The sequence below is a fragment of the Anser anser genome (assembly GCF_964211835.1).
Source record: "Anser anser genome assembly, chromosome: 28".
Classification (NCBI taxonomy): Eukaryota; Metazoa; Chordata; class Aves; order Anseriformes; family Anatidae; genus Anser; species Anser anser.
Window position 1 is genome coordinate 2,987,623 of NC_139749.1, and position 19,598 is coordinate 3,007,220.

The following is a 19,598-nucleotide window of genomic DNA, read 5'->3' on the forward strand; positions in this document are numbered from 1 at the left end:
GGGGTGCTGGAGGGTCTGGTGCAGCCCGGGGGTCCCACAGCAGGGGTACCCCAAGACCCTGCAGCACCCCAGGACCCCCGTCAGCTGTCGGGGTGCAACAAGAGCCTGGTGCTGCCCAGCCGGGCTCTCGGGGAGCTGCTGCCGTACGCTGGGAACGTGTGGGGCTCGCAACGGGGTTGCTGCGGGTTGCCCACCCCAGAGCTGCTCTCCCAGGGCTGCTTTTCCTAGGGATGCTTTTCCAGCCATTCCCAAGCGAAGCCGTGGCCTGACGCAAGCGGGCTGTCTCCACCCCGGCCCGGGTAACTCCACCCTCCTCCTCCTCCTCCTCGCAGCCCCTCCTCGCGGTGCACAGCCCAGCTGGGATATAAGCAAGTCACCCGGAGGACCAGGGGCAGCCGAGACAGCCGGGTGGGTCGCGTGGGACCCGTGCCGTGTCCCGTGCCGTGTCCTGTGCCGTGTCCTTCGCCTCGACGCCGGGCACCATGGCGACGCCTTCGCAGAAGAGGAGCACCCGCAGCGGGGCTTCGGGGACCCCCTTGTCCCCCACCCGCATCACCCGCCTGCAGGAGAAGGAGGACCTGCAGGAGCTCAACGACCGCCTGGCCGTCTACATCGACAAGGTGCGCTCGCTGGAGCTGGAGAACGCCGGCTTGCGGCTCCGCATCACCGAGTCGGAGGAGGTGGTGAGCCGCGAGGTGTCGGGCATCAAAGCCGCCTACGAGTCGGAGCTGGCGGACGCCCGCAAGACCTTGGATTCGGTGGCGAAGGAGAGAGCGAGGCTGCAGCTGGAGCTCAGCAAAGTCCAGGAGGAGCACAAGGAGCTGAAAGCCCGGTGAGCACCCGGGGGTGCGCCCGTCGGGGAGCGGGGAGGGAGGCAGGGGAGATCCAGGACGGGCAGGGAGAGGGGAAACGCGTGACCTGGCTGGAGCGGGGGCCGGGAGAGGAGGGGAATTTCTCCCGGCATTCCCGCTCCGTCTCGCAGCGCCATCTTCGCCCGGGGTGGCCGGGATGCCCTTGGAGGGTGGTGGGGAGCCGGGGCTGGTCCGACGCTGGTCGGGTGCTGAGCTCGCGGCCCCTCGGCTTTCGTCATCTTGGAGCTGTTCCGAAGCGCGATCCTGCGCAAGCGGGGAAGCGGTGCCAGCCAGCTGGCTCCGTCCTGCCCACAGACCTCGCCTGCTCGTCCTATTTTTCCTCTGCTGTCTTTGGCACCGGTTAAAGGACCTGCTCCGGTTTTGTTTGCCTTAACCCTCCCTGTGCCGAGCTGTCCCCGCTCGGCGGGGTCCCCTGCTGGGGGGGCAGCGCCTGCGTCCCGCGTGCCTGGTGCCACGCTCCAGGTCTGCTTCAAGGCTCAAATCCTTCTGGCCACTTTCCTGTCGGGTTTGTGTCTCTCCCTTCCCTGCCATGGAAAATGCCCCCTGCCTTCTGCTGCTGTCAGTTGCTGCTGCTCTCCCCTCCTTGGGGCTGTGGCAGGCACCCAGTGTGGGTCCCCCCGGGAGATGGGGACCAGCCCCTGGCTTCCCCCTGGCTCCGCCAGCCCCCGCACCCAAACCCAGAGGCACCGGGGCCGTGGCTCCCCACGGGTCCTTTTCCTCTCCAAGGCAGGGTTTTGGGCTGGGCGATGGCCAGGCGACATCCCTATTCCTCCGATTGCTCTTTTGCCTCTTTTACTGGACACCTCATTTTGAGCCCGATACGCTAACGAGGCTAAAATTAACTTCTTCAGAATACGCCATAAATAATCTACCTACTGGGAAGGGAGCGACTGCGCAGCTTTCCACAGCTGCCTCTGAAAACTGTGCAGCATTTTATATTTAGCTTTCAGTTTCCCGTGCTGCGGCTCTGTCCCCAGATAAGGCGGCTGCGCCCGTCCTGCATCGGGCTTCTCCCTGCCCGCCGGGTCCCTGGGGTCTGGGATCGTGTGGGGCGGGCACGGCCGTGGGCTGGGAGCTGCTGAGATGCGGAGCTGAGCTGTCGGAAAAGCTTCTGCTGCCTTATGCAAGCCCCGAACTATCTTGGCCGCGATCTCTCGAGGGCTGTGCCTGGAAAAAATGCCCGGCGTGCAGCCGTCCCCACGCCGCCTGGCTGGGAGTGGCGCGCTCAGCCTGCCTGGCCGCACAGCGAAAATATGTTTGGTTTTGTCCTGAGTGGGGCCGCGCTCCCCGGGCGCCTGGAAAGCACTCCCTTGAGGTGGGGTGGGGGTGGGGGTGGGGGTTCCTGGTGAGCAGCTCTGGGGTTTCGCTGGGTTTTCGGAGGACAGGTTGCAGTTGCGGTTCCCGAAGAGAAAGGTGCTGTTACGTGTGGTCTCTGAGTCAGGGCGGATGAGATGGGAACAGCTCCGTGCAGGGAAGCCGGTGCTGTCCCTCGCGTGCTGGCTGCATCGGGGCCTCTCCCCATACCCCCCCCCCAAAAAAAAAAATCCCCCGGGGGGCTGCGAGTCAGCCCTGGGGCGCCTGCCCCGCCGGTGGCACCCGGCACATCCTAACCGGGACCGTGTCGCGTATCTCCAGCGGGGCAGGCGCCCCGGTCCTCATTATCAGCGCCCACAGCCCCGCCGCAGCCCTTGCTTGGGGTTGTCTGGGCTGTGCAGGGCCGGGGGGGGCGGCGAGCCGAGCCCTGGGCAGGGTGCCCGGCGTGGCTGAGTCAGCGGGGGCTCCGTGCCGGGGGGGGGGGAACACGAGGCGAGGGCGCGAGAGCAGCCCCCTCGCCCTTGGGTGCGCGAATAGAAAGGGATGCAGAGATGCACCCAAGGGTCCTGCGGGCTCGGTGATGTTGGGGGTGCCAGTGGCTGTTCCGTGGGGTCCGGTGACACCGGTGTCCCCAGCATCTGGGCTTCCGTCTCGGCTCCCGGCCCGCTACGGGGCCGGCTGCGCTGCGTGCGAGGCGCGGGGTGCGGCGAGGACAGCCCGTGACTCACGGGGGCTGGCAATGCCTGGAGACTCCCTTTTTTTTTTTTTTTTTTTTTTTCCAGAGCCATGTGGTGAGCCAGGATTGGGCCAAAAACACGGTGTTCGGGGTGTCACCGGTGTCCCCAGCCTGTGCTGCTGGGGGGGGGTCTCGTTGGGCATGGGGTCCCTCTGGAGCACGGTCTGCCCATCAGCCCCTGGCTTGTGGGGTGCAGACCGTTTGTAAGCCCCCATCAGGGAGCACGGGGGGGGGTACGGACACAGCCCTTGGGTGCCCCAGGAGAGGAGCCCGCAGGTTTCCAGAGCCCCACGGGCGAGGGCCGGCTGTGCCGCAGACAGCTCCCTCTGAAACAGGAACCAGGCCCTTGTTAGGAGCGCGGCTGATGAGCGATGGCTTCCTGAATTGCAGCCCCTAACCCGATTAAGTCGGTGCCTTGGTAGCGTCTCTTCCTCCACGGGCCCAGATCTCACCCCGGGCCTTAATGAGGGGAAAAAAAAATAATAATAAAAAAAAAAATCTCCTGTCTTCTGAAGCTGGCGAGGGGGGGGAAGCTTGTTAAGGGCAGAGCAGCGATGCCCCGGTGGCAGAGCTGGAAGGGGCTGGGGTCACCCCTGCAGCCGCCCCCGGTTCCAGCCCTGCACGGGTGGAATTTGCCCTCTGCGACGCTGGGGTGGATTTTGCCCATGGCGGGTTCTTCCTGGTGACCCTGAGGCCGGTGGAGGTCGAAAGCAGCCACGTACCCGCGAGCTGGCGCTGCCCGTGCCCCACAGCCGCGTCTCCTTTGCGTGGGGAGAAACCTCCAGCTCGGGGGCTGCTTCCCCTGATCCCGCAGAAGCCGGCACAGGGAGCAGCCGGGAGCGGGACCTGCCCTTTTGGAGCACACAAAGAACCGCTTGTGCGGCCCCGATGCTTGCAGGGAGCCGGCGGCGCCGCGCTGGGTGCTGCCCCAAGCCCCCGGCCCCTCCCGGGTGCCTCTGCCCACGCTTCGCCACCGACCCCTCGGCCCCAGGTCCCCAGCGCTCGTTTCTTTTCCCACCCACACCTTTCCTCGGCCTGGCCAAGGGGCTGCTCCGAGGCTGACGCTTGCTTTAGCCCGTGGCTGCTCGTGTTCCCAGCAGCGCGGGGGGGTTATTTTTCACCCACACAAGCACCCGTCCCCCTTCGCTCCCAGCTCTCTGCGCGGTCAGCAGCCGGAGGAAATCGCCCCCGGCACTTTCGTTTTGCAGCTCCGCTCCCGTCGCCGCCCGCCTGCTCCCCTGCCTGTTGCTCTAACAGGGATAAGCAGGACAGGAGGAAATCCCGTCGCCTTCAGCGTTTCTCAGCCCCAGAACTGAGGGCTGAAGAGGAGCGATCGCAGAGGAACGGGGCTGGTTCTGGCACGGGGCCGCAGCTCCTCGCTCGGGAAAGCGCCCACCCCGCGCGGCGGGTCCCAGCCCGCCCTGGCCGCGCTTGCTGCCACAAGTGTTTTTCAGCCTCGCACACGTCACTTCAGCTCTCTGGATCCCATTAACGCCGAAATTTCAGAGCCTGGCGGCAGCGCGAGCCTTTTCCTGGAGCTGCGCTCGGCAGAGGCACGCGAGGGGAGTTGGGGTGGGGCCGCCGGGCTCCTGCCAGCTCCTTTATTATTATTATTATTTTTTTTTTGCTTAAATTTGTGCACGTTGGGAGCTGCAGTTCCCTTCCCTGCTGCTGCCAACCAGGACAGGAGGAAGCCACCGGAGCTCTCCCTCGGGTCCCATCCAAAGCCAAGGCTGGCATGGGAAGGGTCCCCAGGGAGCCCGGGGGGTTTGGGAGCTGCGAATCGCCCCCAGCCCTGGCTGCAGCCCCCTTCCCTGTGCTCTGTTTGTGCCCTTCCTTAAGCCCGGCACGCTTCCGAGCAGCCAAGGCCGGCGCGCTATGGGTTGGCTGCCCACCTGCCCTGCTTCTCTCCCCTCCCAGCTGAGAGCTGAATGGCCCCAGTGTGAGGCTGAACAACTGCTGGGGGTGCCTGTGCTCCCCCCCCGGGGCCGCGGTGGCAGCTGCAGCCCCTGCGGTGCGCCCTGGGGCTGCGGGGACTTGGGAGAGGCTGCTGGGGTGGAAGGTTGTTGGTTGAGGCACATCGAACCCACCCCACAGACACCGCAAAACCCAGCTGGGGTCAAGGCTCCTCAGTTCCGGGTGCCGCTGAGTCAACACCCAGACTGCGTGTTGGTTTGTTGCGAACCCGTTTCCTTTCCTCGTTGACAGAGACAATGGGGTGCTGGGGCAGGGTCTTCGAGCTCGTCCAGCTACGATGTTGTTTGCACCGCTCGGAGCTTCGGAGCTGTGTTGTCGGCGGGACAAAGTCCCCCAACGGCGTTGGCAGGGAGCGCGGCGTGTGCCCGAAACCTCACTTCACACTGCTCAATTACAGGGGTGCGGCGCCACAGGTGATGGTGCCGTATCCGTGCCAAGAAATGCCAGGGCTGGGACAAGGGCTTTCCTGGAGCTTTCGAATTCTTTCATCACGGCCCCACGAGCAGCTCCCAAGCAGGTCTCCAGGGGGGTGCGTCCGACAGCGGGGCCACCCCGGCCGCTTGCTCCGGCTCCTGCTTCCAACCTCCACGTCCTCGTCCTGTGCCCACCCCGGGGCTCCCCGCCGAGGCTTGGACGGAGGCTGAGCACATCAGCCCCACTTTGGGGGATTTATTTAACACCACTTTGGTGATGCTCTTAAAAAGCCCTAGCTCCGACCCACCCAGATAACAGCCCAGGCTCTCTCTGTGGGTGTTTAAACCCCGGCCTCCGCAGGGCTGGGAGGCAGGAGGAGGCACGGAGCGGGGCCGTGAGTCACGCTGAGCCGCGAGCCTCGGGGCTGAGGCAGGGTGCAGCTGGGCTGGGCTCCTCTGCCTCTTCGGGAGGCCCCGGCCACTCCATCAGCCACGCTCGCCTGCCCCTTCCTTCCTGGTGCCACGGCAGCTCACGTGCCGGGGGGGCCCACCCGCTGCCGGCGGGGTCTGTAGGGTGCAGGGACGTGGCCCCGCAGGGCGTCGCGCCGGGCTCGCTCACCCAGCTGTCTCCCTGTAGCCCTAGGAGAAATGAGGTTTGGGTTTTTGTGTTGTTTTTTTTTGCAAACCCGAGTCTTTGTGCCGGGGACAGAAGTGCCGGGGAGTTGGCTCCTTGCTTTTGCAGGCTGGGTTGTGTCCTGCGTCCCCGGCTGCGGGGCAGAGACGCAAACCCGCAGCATGTGTCCCGACTGGCGGGCGGCATCGCTTTGTGCGACCCAGCCTCGGCTCCTCTGCCCCCCGTGCAAAAAGCTGCTGGGCTGGGGCTCTCGCCCTGCGATTTGCAGCAGCTCTTGCACTGACCACGGCCAGGTTTCAGCCTGGCACGGCTGCAGAGGTGTGCTGGGAGAACCCGCTGCGCTCTGCCGCTAACAGACGGCAGCGAAGCACCCGTGCTTGTCCTCGCCGCCGCCTGGCTCTGCACCCGGTTGCATTTTCCCAGTGCCGCCAGATTCGGACCCTCCCCAGCAGAGGCGGCGTGGCCAGGGGCAGTGACTCAGCTGCCAAAGTGGGCGAACAAGGCAGTTCCAGTGCAGCCTGGGCCTCGCTGCCTCCAAGTAAACCCGCCGTCGGCCTTGGGGCAGAGTAAACACCTCGCCTGCCTTTATCTGTGCCCCGGGAGCCCGCACAGCAAAGCCTTTTGTTCCCAGGGCGATGGGTGGCAGCTGAATCCAACAATCCCCCGCATTGTTTTTGAAGCAAATTTTGCTCTCCGGAAGTTTTGCGTACCCAGATTTATGGAAAATGGGGTGAGCTGCTGGAGAGGACAGCTCGAGCTCGCTCCCTGCTTTCCCTCTCCGGGGTCCTGCTCCCTTTGCTGGTCCGTGGGGCGCAGCCACCGTATTTGCCTGGTGGTGGCCAACAGTTCCCGGTTCGCGGGGCCAGGATTTGCATTCCTGCTCCTCTGCTACCCCACGTTGCCAGCTGCCACCCCCCCTGCGCTCCCAATCCCAAAGATGTGTTTAACGGGAGTGACTCAGCTCCCTTTTTTTAACTTCATTTATAAGCCCTACCCTCGTAATCAACCCCCCAGAGGAAACTCTGGGAACATACGCTTTGTCTCCGTCCTTTCGGGTGGTGTTTGGGGTAGCGCCGTGCGTGTGACACGGCCGGCAAGTTGGGAAGGGATCAGCGTTTGACTGTAGTTTTCAGAGGAGTCGAGAAGTTCAGGGTTCTGAAGGTTTTGCCGTTTTTGCAATGGGAACCGCAAGTTTTTTGCAGGCGTAGGAAACGGCCCTGCCTTTGGAAACCCCAGCCTACCCAGCTGGGTTTCTGAGCTGCAGATAACCGTGGGGTTGGTGGCAAAGCCAGGAATCGATAGGGAAATCCCGTCCTCATTTTGCTCGCACGGCTCCGGATGGCACGAGGCGCGGCCGCTGGCAGCACCAGCAGCTCTGGCACGGCTGTGCGTGCTCCCCAGCACCACCGCCTTCTGGCGGCTGATGCTCGCTTGCTCTTTCCTAGCTCTTTGCATCCCCTTGCATCCGCCTCCTGCGGCTCACTGCGCCCTGCAACAGTTAAAGCAGCAGTGGAAGGAGCCTCGCAGGCGGCGAGCCACCGGCGGACCCGTTTGGAAGTCGTTTTCCCAGCCCTGCCCCAGGGTTGAGCGGCCACGGAGGATAAATCCTGCCTGTCCTCCGTGCAGGCGATTTATAGGATTTACACCTCCCGCAAACCTCGTCTGTGGCCGTCGACAGTGCGGGGTGGGCAGCGAGGAGCCTGGCCCCATCCCGATTCAGGGGTACCGGCAAAACCCCCCTTTTCTCGCCAGCACTGCCACCAAAACCACGAGCCCTTCTGTTACTAGGGGGGGGCTCAGCCCAAACAGCACCGTCGCTCGGTGACTTGGGATTTCCATTTCGTGCCGCCCGGCGAGGGCTGGGGTGAGTCATCGGCGCTGGCGCAGACAGACGGGAAAGGGAGCGAGTGACACCGGGGCTCCCAGCCGGCACGGGCTGCGCCGGGCTTTTCAGCGAGCTCGATGCTTTGCCAGCTTGTTTCCCCCCCCCCTTTTAAGTAGCGAGGGAGGGGGAAGAAACCCTTCAGCCCCCGCTGTGGTCACCTGCGTCGAGGTCTCGGAGCGCGAATGAACACAAATTGCTTTTTCCCCTGTTGTGAGAGGCGAGGCTGCAGGGAGGGGGGGTGTGGGCGCGGGGTGTTCGCTGTCCCTCGTGCTTCCAGCGAAAGGAGAAAGCTCCTGCGGGCTCCACGGGGAGCGTTTGTGGCTGATGTCCACAGATCCCGGCCGGGCTCGGGTCCCGTTGGGCAGGGCTTCGTGTGCCCAGGGCTCCCAGCAAGGCTCCTGGGGATGGGGCTTGTGGTGGGACGGGAATGACCAAGATTTTGGGAGCCTGAAACGGCCACGACACCCCCCCCGTGCCAGTGGCGAGCTGCCTCGGCATCCCCGTGAAGCCCACTCCTCTGGTCCCCAGCGAAGCAGTGGTTTGGGGTCATTCGGGGGATGCAGGGAAGGACCAGATCCCAACCACGGGCCGGGGAACCGCAGCTCTCACGAGACGTGAGAGCCGTTAGCTCTGGCCACGTGCTGCTGAGCCCTTCGGCCACGGGGACGAGCGCGCCAGGGTTGTGCAGCGTGGCTGGCACCAGCCCTGGCCCCGGGAAGGGATTTTGGCGCCGCTGGTGCCGGCGGGTGGGGGCCGTTTCCACGCCGCTTTGAACACGGCCGGCACCGGGATCCCCTGGCTGCCGTTTGGCACCGGGTTTGGTGCCTAACAGGATGCCGGCCGTGCGCAGATGTTGTCCTCCCTATACGTTGCCCCGGCTATTTACAGTTCCCTGCTAGGAGACCAGCCGCTGTTTATCCTGGTGATTTGGCGAAGGCCCCGCGGAGCGCCGATGAGTCAGGAGCTGGGAGAAGCGGCTCTGCCACATTCCCATTGCCCCACCGCAGAGCTTTACCCAGCCCGCCTCTCCTCCCGCAGGCCCCGCGAGGCCCCCGGGATGCGGGGCAGGTCCCTGGGGTGGGGGCAGATCCCTAGGATGGGGGCAGATCCCTGGGGTGGGGGCAGATCCCTGGGATGTGGGGCAGATCCCTGGGGTGGGGGCAGATCCCTGGGGTGGGGACAGATCCCTAGGATGGGGGCAGATCCCTGGGGTGGGGGCAGATCCCTGGGATGTGGGGCAGATCCCTGGGGTGGGGGCAGATCCCTGGGGTGGGGACAGATCCCTAGGATGGGGGCAGATCCCTGGGGTGGGGGCAGATCCCTGGGATGTGGGGCAGATCCCTGGGGTGGGGGCAGATCCCTGGGGTGGGGACAGATCCCTAGGATGGGGGCAGATCCCTGGGGTGGGGGCAGATCCCTGGGATGTGGGGCAGATCCCTGGGGTGGGGGCAGATCCCTGGGGTGGGGACAGATCCCTAGGATGGGGGCAGATCCCTGGGGTGGGGGCAGATCCCTGGGGTGGGGGCAGATCCCTGGGGTGGGGACAGATCCCTGGGATGGAGACAGATCCCTGGGGTGGGGCCGGATCCCTGGGGTGGGGAACAGATCCTCGATGCCGGAGGCAGCACCGTGCACAGCAGCAAACCCACGAGTGGGGCAGAGCAGGTTTTCTGGGTCCTCGCCATTAACCAGGTCCTTCACAAAGCTCCCTGGGCACGCTGTGCTGCCCCGTGCCTCAGTTTCCCAACCCGTCAGTACGGCGTAAGCCCTTTCTGGCGCAGTGTGCCCCCAGCCTCGCGGCAGGGCTGTGCGGCGAGGTGAGAGGCCGAAGTCCCCAGGGATCTGCAGATGTGCAGGAGATCGATAGACGGGCGGGTGGCAGGAGCCAGCAGGAGCCCCCGAGCTCCCCGGGGCTTGGCTCTGTCCCCGGGGTGGGGCGTCCGCGATTCGGAGGCGGGGGAACGCCCGCTTCTCCCACTGTGCTGGGCCCCTTCCAGCGCGCCGAGCAGGAGCTGCTCGGTCCGTGGGAGCAGCCCCACGCTTCTGAAACGCCTTGCAGTGATTTGTCTGGGCCGGGGGAAACCAAAGGGTGTTTCCCGACGTGGGCTTAGCGGGGTTTTTGGCTCGCCGGCCAGCCCGGCGCACGTGCCCAAAGCCGTTTGCCTCCCGTGAGCCCCGACGGCTCCAAACTCTCTCACCCTTTCCAGAGGGGAGCCCGGAGCCGCTGGGCTGAGCGTTGGGCCGGGATTTGGGGGGAGCCGCAGCGGAGCTGTGCTTGCGCACGGGGACCACGCACCCTGGGGCCCCCTCAGCCGCAGCCCGCTCCGAGGCCGGCCTGTCAGCTCTGCAGGCTCTTCCCCGTGTCTGCGCTAAGCACAGGCAGAGCAGATCCAACTTTCCATTAATGTTTGCATTTTCTGGCAGCTCAGCTGCAATTTTCTTTTTTTTTTCCTCCTTCCTGCTTTTAAAGGCTAAAAATAAAAACGCCTTGAGGCCCCTTCTCCCTCCATCTTTTCTCTCGAGACATTTGTTTCTTGAGGATTTGGTGCCTCCGTTGCGTCTTTCTGCCCTCGGCTTTGATAAATGCTTGTTTTTACTTGCTCGGTTCTCCGTGCGCGGGGGACTGAGTGCTGCGGGACGTGGAGCCCAGGCCTCCCCGCTGCAGTCGCTCAGCCCTTCGGGGTGCACCCGCGCTTCCCTTCTGGCTGGTGGAGGATTCGGGATCTTTCAGGCTCCTGCAGGCAGGATGGGGAGACCGGCAGCACCCTCCGTGGGGACGGGAGGACCATCCCCTCTTGTCTCCCTGCTTAGGAAAGCGGGAGCGGCGCAGCTGCCGTAAGCGTTCTTATTTTTAGCCCGCTGTCAGCTGGAGCCGAGAGGCTGCAGGGGAAATAGCAGGACCCGTTGGGAGGCAGCGGCCACGCGGGGCTGCGTGGGGCGAGGGAAACCCCAAACCCTGGCTGGGCTGGAGCAGGGGTGAGCTGGGTACAGGGGGGACCTCACCCAGAGGTGCTGGAGTTTTGGGGAGATGCTCAGGTCCCCCAGAGCCTCATGGCCCAGACTGGGCTCCAAGCTCCCCTCTCCACTCTTCTCCAGCCTCACCCAGGATGATGGCGGGAGGTTTTCAGGACAAGTGTTTTGTTCTCAGGTCTTCTGGGATTTACCTCGGGGCTCTCCAGGCATCAACAGGTCCTCCCCTGAGCCCTGCGGCCCTCCTGGTCCCTCGAGAGTGCAAACCTGTTAATCATTGTGCAGACGCGCGTGTGACCATACACTTAGCGTTTTCCCCTCCCTATTTCTATTATTGATGGTGCCGGCGGTGTCCCCTGAAGAGCTGTAGGCTGCAGGACATGCCCAGCCCTGCACCCGAGCAGCCCAAGCAGTGCCCGAATCGGTGCCTCAAAGGAAGAGCAAAGAGCTCCGGACGCAAAAAGCGAAGGGAAAGCTCTCCCCGGAGTTAAGCGGCGATTAACTCGATCAGGGGAAGCGGGATTAAACCGTGCCAGCGGTGGCCGGGGAGCCAGCCACGCTGGCTGCGAGGGCGAGCTGCTGCCAGCTGGGAAAGCTCAGCCTCCAGGGGTGTTTGTGCTCAGCCGCCGAGGCTCGGGCTCCGCTCCCAGATGGCATTTTTGTCCTATGAGTCACTGGCACGGAAGGAGCGCGGTGGTGCGCAGGCAGAACCCTCCGGCCCAGCGCTCGGGCGGCCGGCCCTGGCAAACCGGGCCGCAAAACGGGGTGCTGGGGGGGGCGGGCAGGCTTGTGGGGCTGCTTGAGTGTGGCCAGGCTTTCAGCGGCGTAAAGGTCTCCGAACAACGTCCCGGCGCTCAGCTGGCGAAGCAGAAGGAAACGCAGGAAAACCTGCCTTGGCTGAGAGGTGTCGGGGTCACCAGTCCCTGTTGACCCCGGCGCGGAGGGAGGCGAACGGCTCCTCAGTGCCTGGCTCTTGGTGATCCACGTCCCGCCCGGGCCAGATCCTGCAGCTGGGGCAGGCTCAGCGCCGTGTCTAACTTTACCCATGATCTAATGGCGTGGGCGCACGCTCACTGCCCCGGGAATGTCCGGCGGCGCTCGCCGGCACGTGGCCGTTGCTCGCCCATCGCGGGGCCACTGCGGCCAGCTCCGTCCCTCGTGCACCCCACTCGGTGGGCGGCGGGGGCCCCGCTGTCGGGAGCCGGCGGTGCAAACTCAACGGTGTCGACGCCCGCCCCTCTCCGTGCCGCAGCAAAAGCCCCCAACCTTTTCTTTTTATAGACCCGACCAAAATAGCGCCGGGCTGCCTTTTGCTTCGCTCGGCTCAGGTTCCCCGGCTCCGCAGCGATGCGCCTGGTGCCTGCGAGAGCCGGCCTTGACCTTGCTGTCAGAGGGCTCGGAGGAAAGGGGAAAAGAGGGGGGACGCGGGTGGTGCCCCCCACCCCGGCACCGCCGGCTCAGCCGGGCGCGCAGTGACCCCTAGCGGGGGGCGCGCGGGGGGCGCGCTCCGGCCCCAATCCTGCGGTGGTGCTGGGGGGCAAGCGGAGGGGCGCAGCCGCCGGGTGGTCCCCTCCTCGCCGACGCTTTCCCTGGCGCCTTGCAGGAATGCCAAGAAGGAAGGGGACCTGCTGTCCGCCCAGGCGCGCCTCAAGGACCTGGAGGCTCTGCTCAACTCCAAGGAGGCTGCGCTCTCCACCGCCCTGAGCGAGAAGAGGAACCTGGAGTCCGAAGTGCGGGACCTGAGGGCACAGGTGGCCAAGGTGAGCGGTGGCGGCCCTGTCCCCGTCCGCCTCAGGGACCCCTGCAGCCGTCCCCCGTGGGCTGGGACTGCGGGGTGGAGGTGGGAGGCGCTGGAGGCCAAGCCAGGCTGGCCCCGGGGAGCAGGCAGCGACAGCCCCTCTCTTTCCACAGCTGGAAAGCGCCTGTAACGAGGCCAAGAAGCAGCTGCAGGATGAGATGCTGCGCCGTGTGGATGCCGAGAACCGGCTGCAGACGCTGAAGGAAGAGCTCGAGTTCCAGAAGAACATCTACAGCGAGGTGAGCAGCCGCGTGCTGCTGCAGCGGCAGGCAGAGCTGCCCTGCGGGGCGTGCCGCAGAGCGAATTCCCTGCCGGTGCCTCCCTGCAGAAGGCCGATCCACGCGGTGTGCCTGGGACAAGCCCCGCACGCTGAACCTCCATCCCCTCTCCCCAAGCTGGTGCCACCCCCAGCTGACCCCGTGTCTCCCGACCCATCCCCAGGAGCTGCGGGAGACCAAACGCCGCCACGAGACCCGGCTGGTGGAGATCGACAACGGGCGGCAGCAGGAGTTTGAGAGCAAGCTGTCCGAGGCCCTGCAGGACCTGCGGAGACAGCACGAGAACCAGATCAAGCAGTACAAGGAAGAACTGGAGAAGACCTACAGTGCGAAGGTGAGCAGCGACCGTGTCCCCTTCCGACCCTGCCCCACGCTAAGGTTCTGCTCCGTGTCTTTTCCTCCGCCTCACGGGGCACTGGCGGATAGAGGGGACCGGGGGCTCTAACCTCCCTGTGCCACCGTCCAGCTGGAGAACGCCAAGCAATCTGCCGAGAGGAACAGCAACATCGCGGGTGCCGCCCACGAGGAGCTGCAGCAAGTCCGCATCCGCATTGACAGCCTCTCCTCCGAAGTCAGCCACCTGCAGAAGCAGGTGAGTCGGGACTGAGGGGCTCCCCCGGCCGTCGTCCCCCCCACCAGGCTGGTCCCCTCGCGTGGACGGCCCCAGGTGTGGTGGCTGCCCTGACCTTCCCTCCCTGCTCAGCTGGCTGCCAAGGAGGCAAAGCTGCACGATCTGGAGGAAGCTCTGTCCCGGGAGCGCGAGACCAACCGGCGCCTGCTCGCCGACAAGGACCGGGAGATGGCCGAGATGCGGGCACGCATGCAGCAGCAGCTGGACGAGTACCAGGAGCTGCTGGACATCAAGCTGGCTCTGGACATGGAGATCAATGCCTACCGCAAGCTGCTGGAGGGCGAGGAGGAGAGGTGGGTGGGAACGGCTGCCCCTGGTGCCCCAGGTGGGCTGCGCAGGTCCCAGCCCTCACGTCCTCATGGGCTCCTTCTCGCTTTTTCCCGCCCAGGTTGAGGCTGTCCCCCAGCCCGTCCTCCCACAAAGGACATGGGATCCACTTCTCCGGCTCGAGTTCATCCAAGAAGAGGAAGCTGGAGGACAGCGAGAGCCGGACCAGCTTCTCCCACCATGCCCGGACAAGCGGCCGCATCGGTGTGGAGGAGGTGGACCTGGAGGGCCGATTCGTCCGTCTGAAGAACAAGTCCAACGAGGTGGGTTCATCTCCAGAAGGGTCCCGGGGCTTCGCCAGCGTTTTATCTCAGCCCCCGGGCAGGAGGTGAACCAGGACACGGTGGGGAGGAGGCGGCGGGGTCTCAAGGTTGTTGTTTTCGCCCTCGCAGGACCAGGCGATAGGGAACTGGCAGATCAAGCGGCAGAATGGAGACGACCCCATCATCACCTATCGCTTCCCCCCGAGGTTCACCTTGAAGGCTGGCCAGACGGTCACGGTGAGTCGCTCCTGATGGCTCCTTCGGGGGGGGCAACCCACGGCCCCAGCGTCCGTGCCCTGCGGTCCTGAGACCTTTTTTTTCTCTGTGCTCTTCTCCCCAGATCTGGGCCTCGGGGGCTGGGGCGACCCACAGCCCCCCCACCGACGTGGTGTGGAAAAACCAGAGCAGCTGGGGCTGCGGGGACAGCCTGCGCACTGCCCTCATCAACTCCAACGGGGAGGTGAGAGTCCGGGGGGTGGGAAAACGCCGGGCTGCATCCTGACCCTGCATCCTGCAGGCCAGGGGCAAAGGCACGCAGGGTGGGCAACAAAGAGGAGGAGCTGGAAGCCGTTGCGCGGCAGGCAAACTATGACTTAGTCGCGTCCCTTCTTCACTCGGAGGGTGGTGAGGCACTGGAGCAGGGTGCCCAGAGCGGTTGTGGATGCTCCATCCCTGGAGGTGTTCAAGGCCAGGTTGGATGAGGCCCTGAGCAACCTGATCCAGTGGGTGACGTCCCTGCCTGTGGTGGGGGGTTGGAACTAGATCATCTTGGAGGTCGCTTCCAACCCAAGCCATTCTATGATGGTCCCTGAAATGTGGTGGGACCACCGCCATGACTGGGGCGCTGCAATGGACGGCTGCAAGCTCTTTAGGAGGGGAGACCTCGTTGCTCTCTACAACTACCCGAAAGGAAGTGGTGGGGAGCTGGGGGTCTGCCTCTTCTCACAGATAACCAGGGATAGGACCAGAGGGAATGGCCTCAAGTTGCGGCAGGGGAGGTTCAGGTTGGAAATGAGGAGACATTTCTGCTCAGAAAGAGCGGTCGGGCGTTGGGACGGGTTGCCCAGGGAGGTGGTGGCGACACCATCCCTGGGGGTGTTCAAGGAAAGGTTGGACTTAGGGACATGGTTTAGTGGGTGACATTGGTGGTAGGGTGATGGTTGGACCAGATGATCTTGGAGGGCTTTCCCAACCCTAATGATTCTATGATTCTCTCCGCTCTAGGAGGTGGCCATGCGGAAGCTGGTCCGCACCGTGATCATCAACAACGAAGACGACGACGAGGATGATGAAACCAGCCACCGCCACCACCACGTGAGTGCCGCGCTCGTCTGTCACGGGGATGTTGGGGCGGCCCGGCTCAGGCCTGGTCTAGGTGGGAGGCAGCTCAGAACCAGGCAGAATCTGGCCCGGCAGCAGAAGGCAGGTGGGAGGGTGCTTTGGAAACAACCACACGGGAGAAGCTGGCAGAACTCGGGCACCTGGAGGAGACTCCTGTTTGCCAAAGGGGCTCTGCAGGTCTTGCTGGAAGACATCTCCGAGCCAGAGGGACCTCGGCCTGCTGCGGAGCGGCTGGGAGGAGCCGGCAGGGAGGCTGAGCTGGTCCCTGCCTGGCTGGGGATGAAGGATGAGGCCGTGGGAGGCCGATGGATGACGCCTCCCGGCGGCACTTGCACCATCCTCTCCACTTCATGAGGGCTCTGGGCCGGATCCAGAGGTGCCCCTGTCCTTCCTCGAAAAAAAAAAAACTGCTGGAGGCTTCCAGATCCACTGCCTGGGAATTGCTCTGGGTCGGAAGAGCCCTGCCAAGCCCAGCATCAATTATCCCTGGATGCAGGAGCCAGGTGCCCCTGGGCTGGTGCTGCTGTCTGCCAGGCCCCGAGTCCTTTCCAAGAGCAAATTTCCCTTTGGAAAGCCATCAGCCGGGGCTGTGCCAGGCAGTGAGGAAGAGGATGCTCTGAGCACAGGACAAGCATGGTGGAAACGCCTCCTGCGGCACGTGGAGAGCCCGGGGCTGCGATCAGCAGCGGGGCGGGGGCAGCGCCCACCCTGTGCCGTGCGCCAGACCCAGTGATTCGGGATTTTGCGGGGATTATTTCGGTGTCGTTTAAAACTGCGCTGTGCGGAGGCTGGGAGGAGCACGGCCCCTCTTTGAAGGCAAACCTGGGAGCCCAGCACCAAACGCTGGTGCTGCTGCCACGCTCAGGGTGGGATGCTTGAGGCAGAAGACGCTTGGGCGGGCGTTCAGGGCCCTTTTCTCCGTTCCTCCCCATCCAGGGCAGCTGCGGTGACTCTGGGGACCCCGGCGAGTACAACCTGCGCTCGCGCACGGTGGTGTGCAGCAGCTGCGGTCAGCCGGCCGACAAGTCGGGCTCGCAGAACGCCGGCCTCAGCACCATGTCCTCGGGCTCCTCCTCCAGCGTGACCGTCACCCGCAGCTACCGCAGCGTCGGCGGCTCTGGAGGTGGCAGCGGCCTTGGGGACAACCTGGTGACCAGGTCCTACATCCTGGGCAGCTCCAGCCCCCGCCGGCAGGTCAGTAGGCAGCGGGGTGCCGAGGGCTCGGCGGGCATCGTGGCACCCGGGCGGTCCCACTTGGATGCCGCCGCCTGGCGTTGCCTTCGCGGCCGCAGCAAGCAGAGGGTAACGTGGTGGTTTTGTTTCTTTTCTTCTTTCCTCTTCCTCCCAGGCTCAGGCCCCGCAAAACTGCAGCATCATGTAACTCTGTGGCACCATTCCTGTGTTTCCTGGCCATCTCGAGCTAGTTTATTCCCAAAGCAAAAGATTTTTTTTTTTCCTTTAAAAAAAAAAAGAAGATATCAAAACCAAGGTTGAAATTTTTGTTTTCTATAGCAGGAATTTTATATATATATATATTAAAAATGCTAAAAGATGCTTTTTTTTTGTAAAGAAAAATCTATTTCTATAAAAAAGAAAAAGCTTTTCAGCTTCAAAACTTTTTTTAAAACTTCAGCCAAAGAAATCAACGAATCGTGTTTACTGAACAGCAATGCAGGAAGAGATTGTAGTTTAATAGCTCTCTAGCTGACACCTTTTTTGCCAAAGCTTTTTATATAGGACTAAGACAAGCGAAGCCAGCCCGGGTATGTGCCGGGCGCTGCGCGGTGGCTGGACCGGAGCTCAGAGGTGCTGGGGCAGAGGCTGGGCCACCCATACCAGCACTGCTGCAGTGACCCCACTACACTCCTGGGCACGTGCCTTGGAGGGCTGCTGGCTCCAGCAGAGCCCAGAGCCTTTGTAATCCCCCCCCCCTTTTTTTTTTAATCCATATCCGAATTTCCCCATGCTTTCCTTTTTTATTTTTATTTTTTGGTTACGTCTCCGCTGCAACATCTCAGGGGGGCTCCCAGCAGCTTGTGGGCAGCGTCCTGGCTCGCTCCGTGGCCACGTGGGCATTGCCACCTTCCCGGCCCCCCCCCACCCCCGGCTCCACGCGTGGCACCCCCAGGCACCGCTTCCCCCCCCTGCGGGTTTCTCAGCAGCCGAGTTGTGCCTTAGCCAGGAGCCCCGCCACCAACGCAGCGCCGAGGTGAGTCCCAGGGGACGGCCGAGCTGCGCCCCGCTCCTGGCGGATTCGGCTGAGGGGGCAGCGGACCCCGCTCCTGGGGGCTGGATCCGGCCCCATGCCCGATGGGCTTCAGCCCCGCCGTGTCCAGCCTGGCTCTCCTCCAGCGTAGGAGGTCGGGCGCCCGTTCCAGGGCAGGATGAGGCCAAGGATGCTCGGGCTGGGCGGTTTTGCCGGGATGGCTGTTTGAGGGAGGGGGATTTCGGGGTCTGGCGTGGGCAGCTCCCCTCCCTGCAAGGCTCCAGCCAGCTACCAGCAGAGATTTCCACGTGTCGCCCCGCTGGGGGGAAGCCCCTGGCCCCTCTGTCTCCAGTGCGGCCCTGGGGCACATTCAGGCCCCCAGCACGAGCCAGCCCGCGTTCGGACCTGTGCTTGCAAAGCTTCTGTACCCGTGCCTGTATCGCCTTCTGAAATCAATACAGCAGAATCCTTCCCACCCTGTGTGCTGTTGTCATTGCCGTCCCTGTCAGGAACCGGGGGGGGGTGTCCGGGGTGTGATGCTGTGAGCGGGGGGCAGCCAGGAGCCCTCCCGGTGCAGAGCCGGGGGATTGAGGGGACATGGTTCAGGAGGCTGAGGGAGCAGGGGCTGCCTCCCCCAGGGACTCTGGGGACAGATGCTCCCCTGATACGGGGACGGAGGGGGCTGCAGGTTGCTCTCCCCCAACCCGGGGGGGCCGTGCCAGGCACCGTGGCCGGGTGGGAGGGGCGGTGGGGAAAGGGGAGAGCCGCAAAGCCGGCGCGTAATCGGCTTTGCTGGACACGGGCGCTGGGGAGCCGCGATGTGAGCGAGCACCGGTGGGCGGCCGGGGCGCAGGCACAGCCAGGTAGGTGCCCGGCGTGCCCACCCTGGAGGACAAACACCCACCCCCCCCCGCCAGCGCGCACCAGGGGCTTGGGCATGGGTCCTCCTGACTGTGTTGGGGTCCCATCACCCCCAAAGTCGGGTGCGAGCGGGGCTGAGGACAGGGGGAGCTGATGTGGCTTTGGTGCATGCAACTCTGTGCTGGTTTGTGGGGACCCACAAGGCATCTGCGCCCCCCCCACACACACACATCCCCCCAGGAGGAGGGATTGCGGTGGAGGTCTCGGGATCTGGTGCTCTCCCCGCTCTTGGGGCGGCTGGGCACATGTTGGCTCCGGTGCCGGCACCACCACGTGTCTGAGCCCCATGTCAGCAGGGGACCCTGCATGCTGGTGGCTCGGGGACACCCACGCTGCACCCCTGGGGTGGGTGAACCCCAAACCTGGCGGCGCCTAGGAGTTGTGACAGGGCCCCTCTGCACCCATCAGTGCTGCGTCCAGCCACGAGGTGGGAACCCACCCAAGCCCAGCACCCCAAAAGTCACGAGGCTGTGCGCTGTTGAATATGGGGCGAAGCCGGACGCGCCTCAGGGACCTCGTGCTCCAGCCTGGCCGTGATTCCATCTGGGAGCAGTGGGAGATGTCCCGGTGCCCCCCCAAAACCCCATGCGGGACCCCGGAGTCCTGGCACAGCGTGTCTCAGTCACGCTGGGAAGGGCCGAGCTGGCAGCATTGCTCAGTGCCCTTTGTCACCATCAGTGCCCGTGCGCAGCCCTGGGGACCTCGTGTGGCCCGTGGAAACCGTGCCTGACCCCTGGGGACCGTGCACAGCCCCACGGGAACCATGCACAAGGGTGCTGGGGGGGAGCCCTCAGGTACTGGGGGCCCTGGACCAAGCACCCAGCTGGGGACAGAGCCAGGACTGACCCCGATACCTGGGAACCAGCAGGGTTTGCCCGCCCAGGGCCTGTCTGAGTGGGTGCCTGGGGCCCCACAAGTCCCACCCCAGCCCCGTCCAGCCCCCTGCGTGCCCAGGGGGATTAAGGTCAGGCCTCCCCGCTAATCCTATGTGGGGGGTTAAGGTGGGTGCTTGCGCACGCTGCCACCCCCAAG

At 64.5% G+C, this 19,598-nt stretch overlaps 1 protein-coding gene across 1 annotated transcript; it reads left to right on the top strand.

Annotated features, from left to right (window-relative positions):
• The first annotated feature begins 255 nt into the window (after nucleotides 1-255).
• On the top strand, nucleotides 256-18,120 carry LMNA (lamin A/C). The gene is made up of 12 exons (XM_083813104.1): nucleotides 256-832; nucleotides 12,405-12,561; nucleotides 12,713-12,838; nucleotides 13,041-13,211; nucleotides 13,344-13,469; nucleotides 13,581-13,801; nucleotides 13,897-14,098; nucleotides 14,228-14,335; nucleotides 14,439-14,558; nucleotides 15,323-15,412; nucleotides 16,376-16,633; nucleotides 16,788-18,120. Exons 1-12 carry the CDS (start codon nucleotides 483-485, stop codon nucleotides 16,818-16,820), a joined length of 1,962 nt encoding a protein of 653 aa, XP_083669230.1. The 5' UTR covers nucleotides 256-482; the 3' UTR covers nucleotides 16,821-18,120.
• Nucleotides 18,121-19,598: the final 1,478 nt, after the last annotated feature.

What these genes read in the sequence shown, in the direction of transcription:
- LMNA (XM_083813104.1), top strand. Translation starts at nt 483, where the DNA reads ATGGCGACGCCTTCGCAGAAGAGGAGCACCCGCAGCGGGGCTTCGGGG. An exon ending in CACAAGGAGCTGAAAGCCCG is followed by an intron (nt 833 to 12,404) that starts GTGAGCACCCGG and finishes GGCGCCTTGCAG; the next exon opens with GAATGCCAAGAAGGAAGGGG. An exon ending in TCAGCCACCTGCAGAAGCAG is followed by an intron (nt 13,470 to 13,580) that starts GTGAGTCGGGAC and finishes CTCCCTGCTCAG; the next exon opens with CTGGCTGCCAAGGAGGCAAA.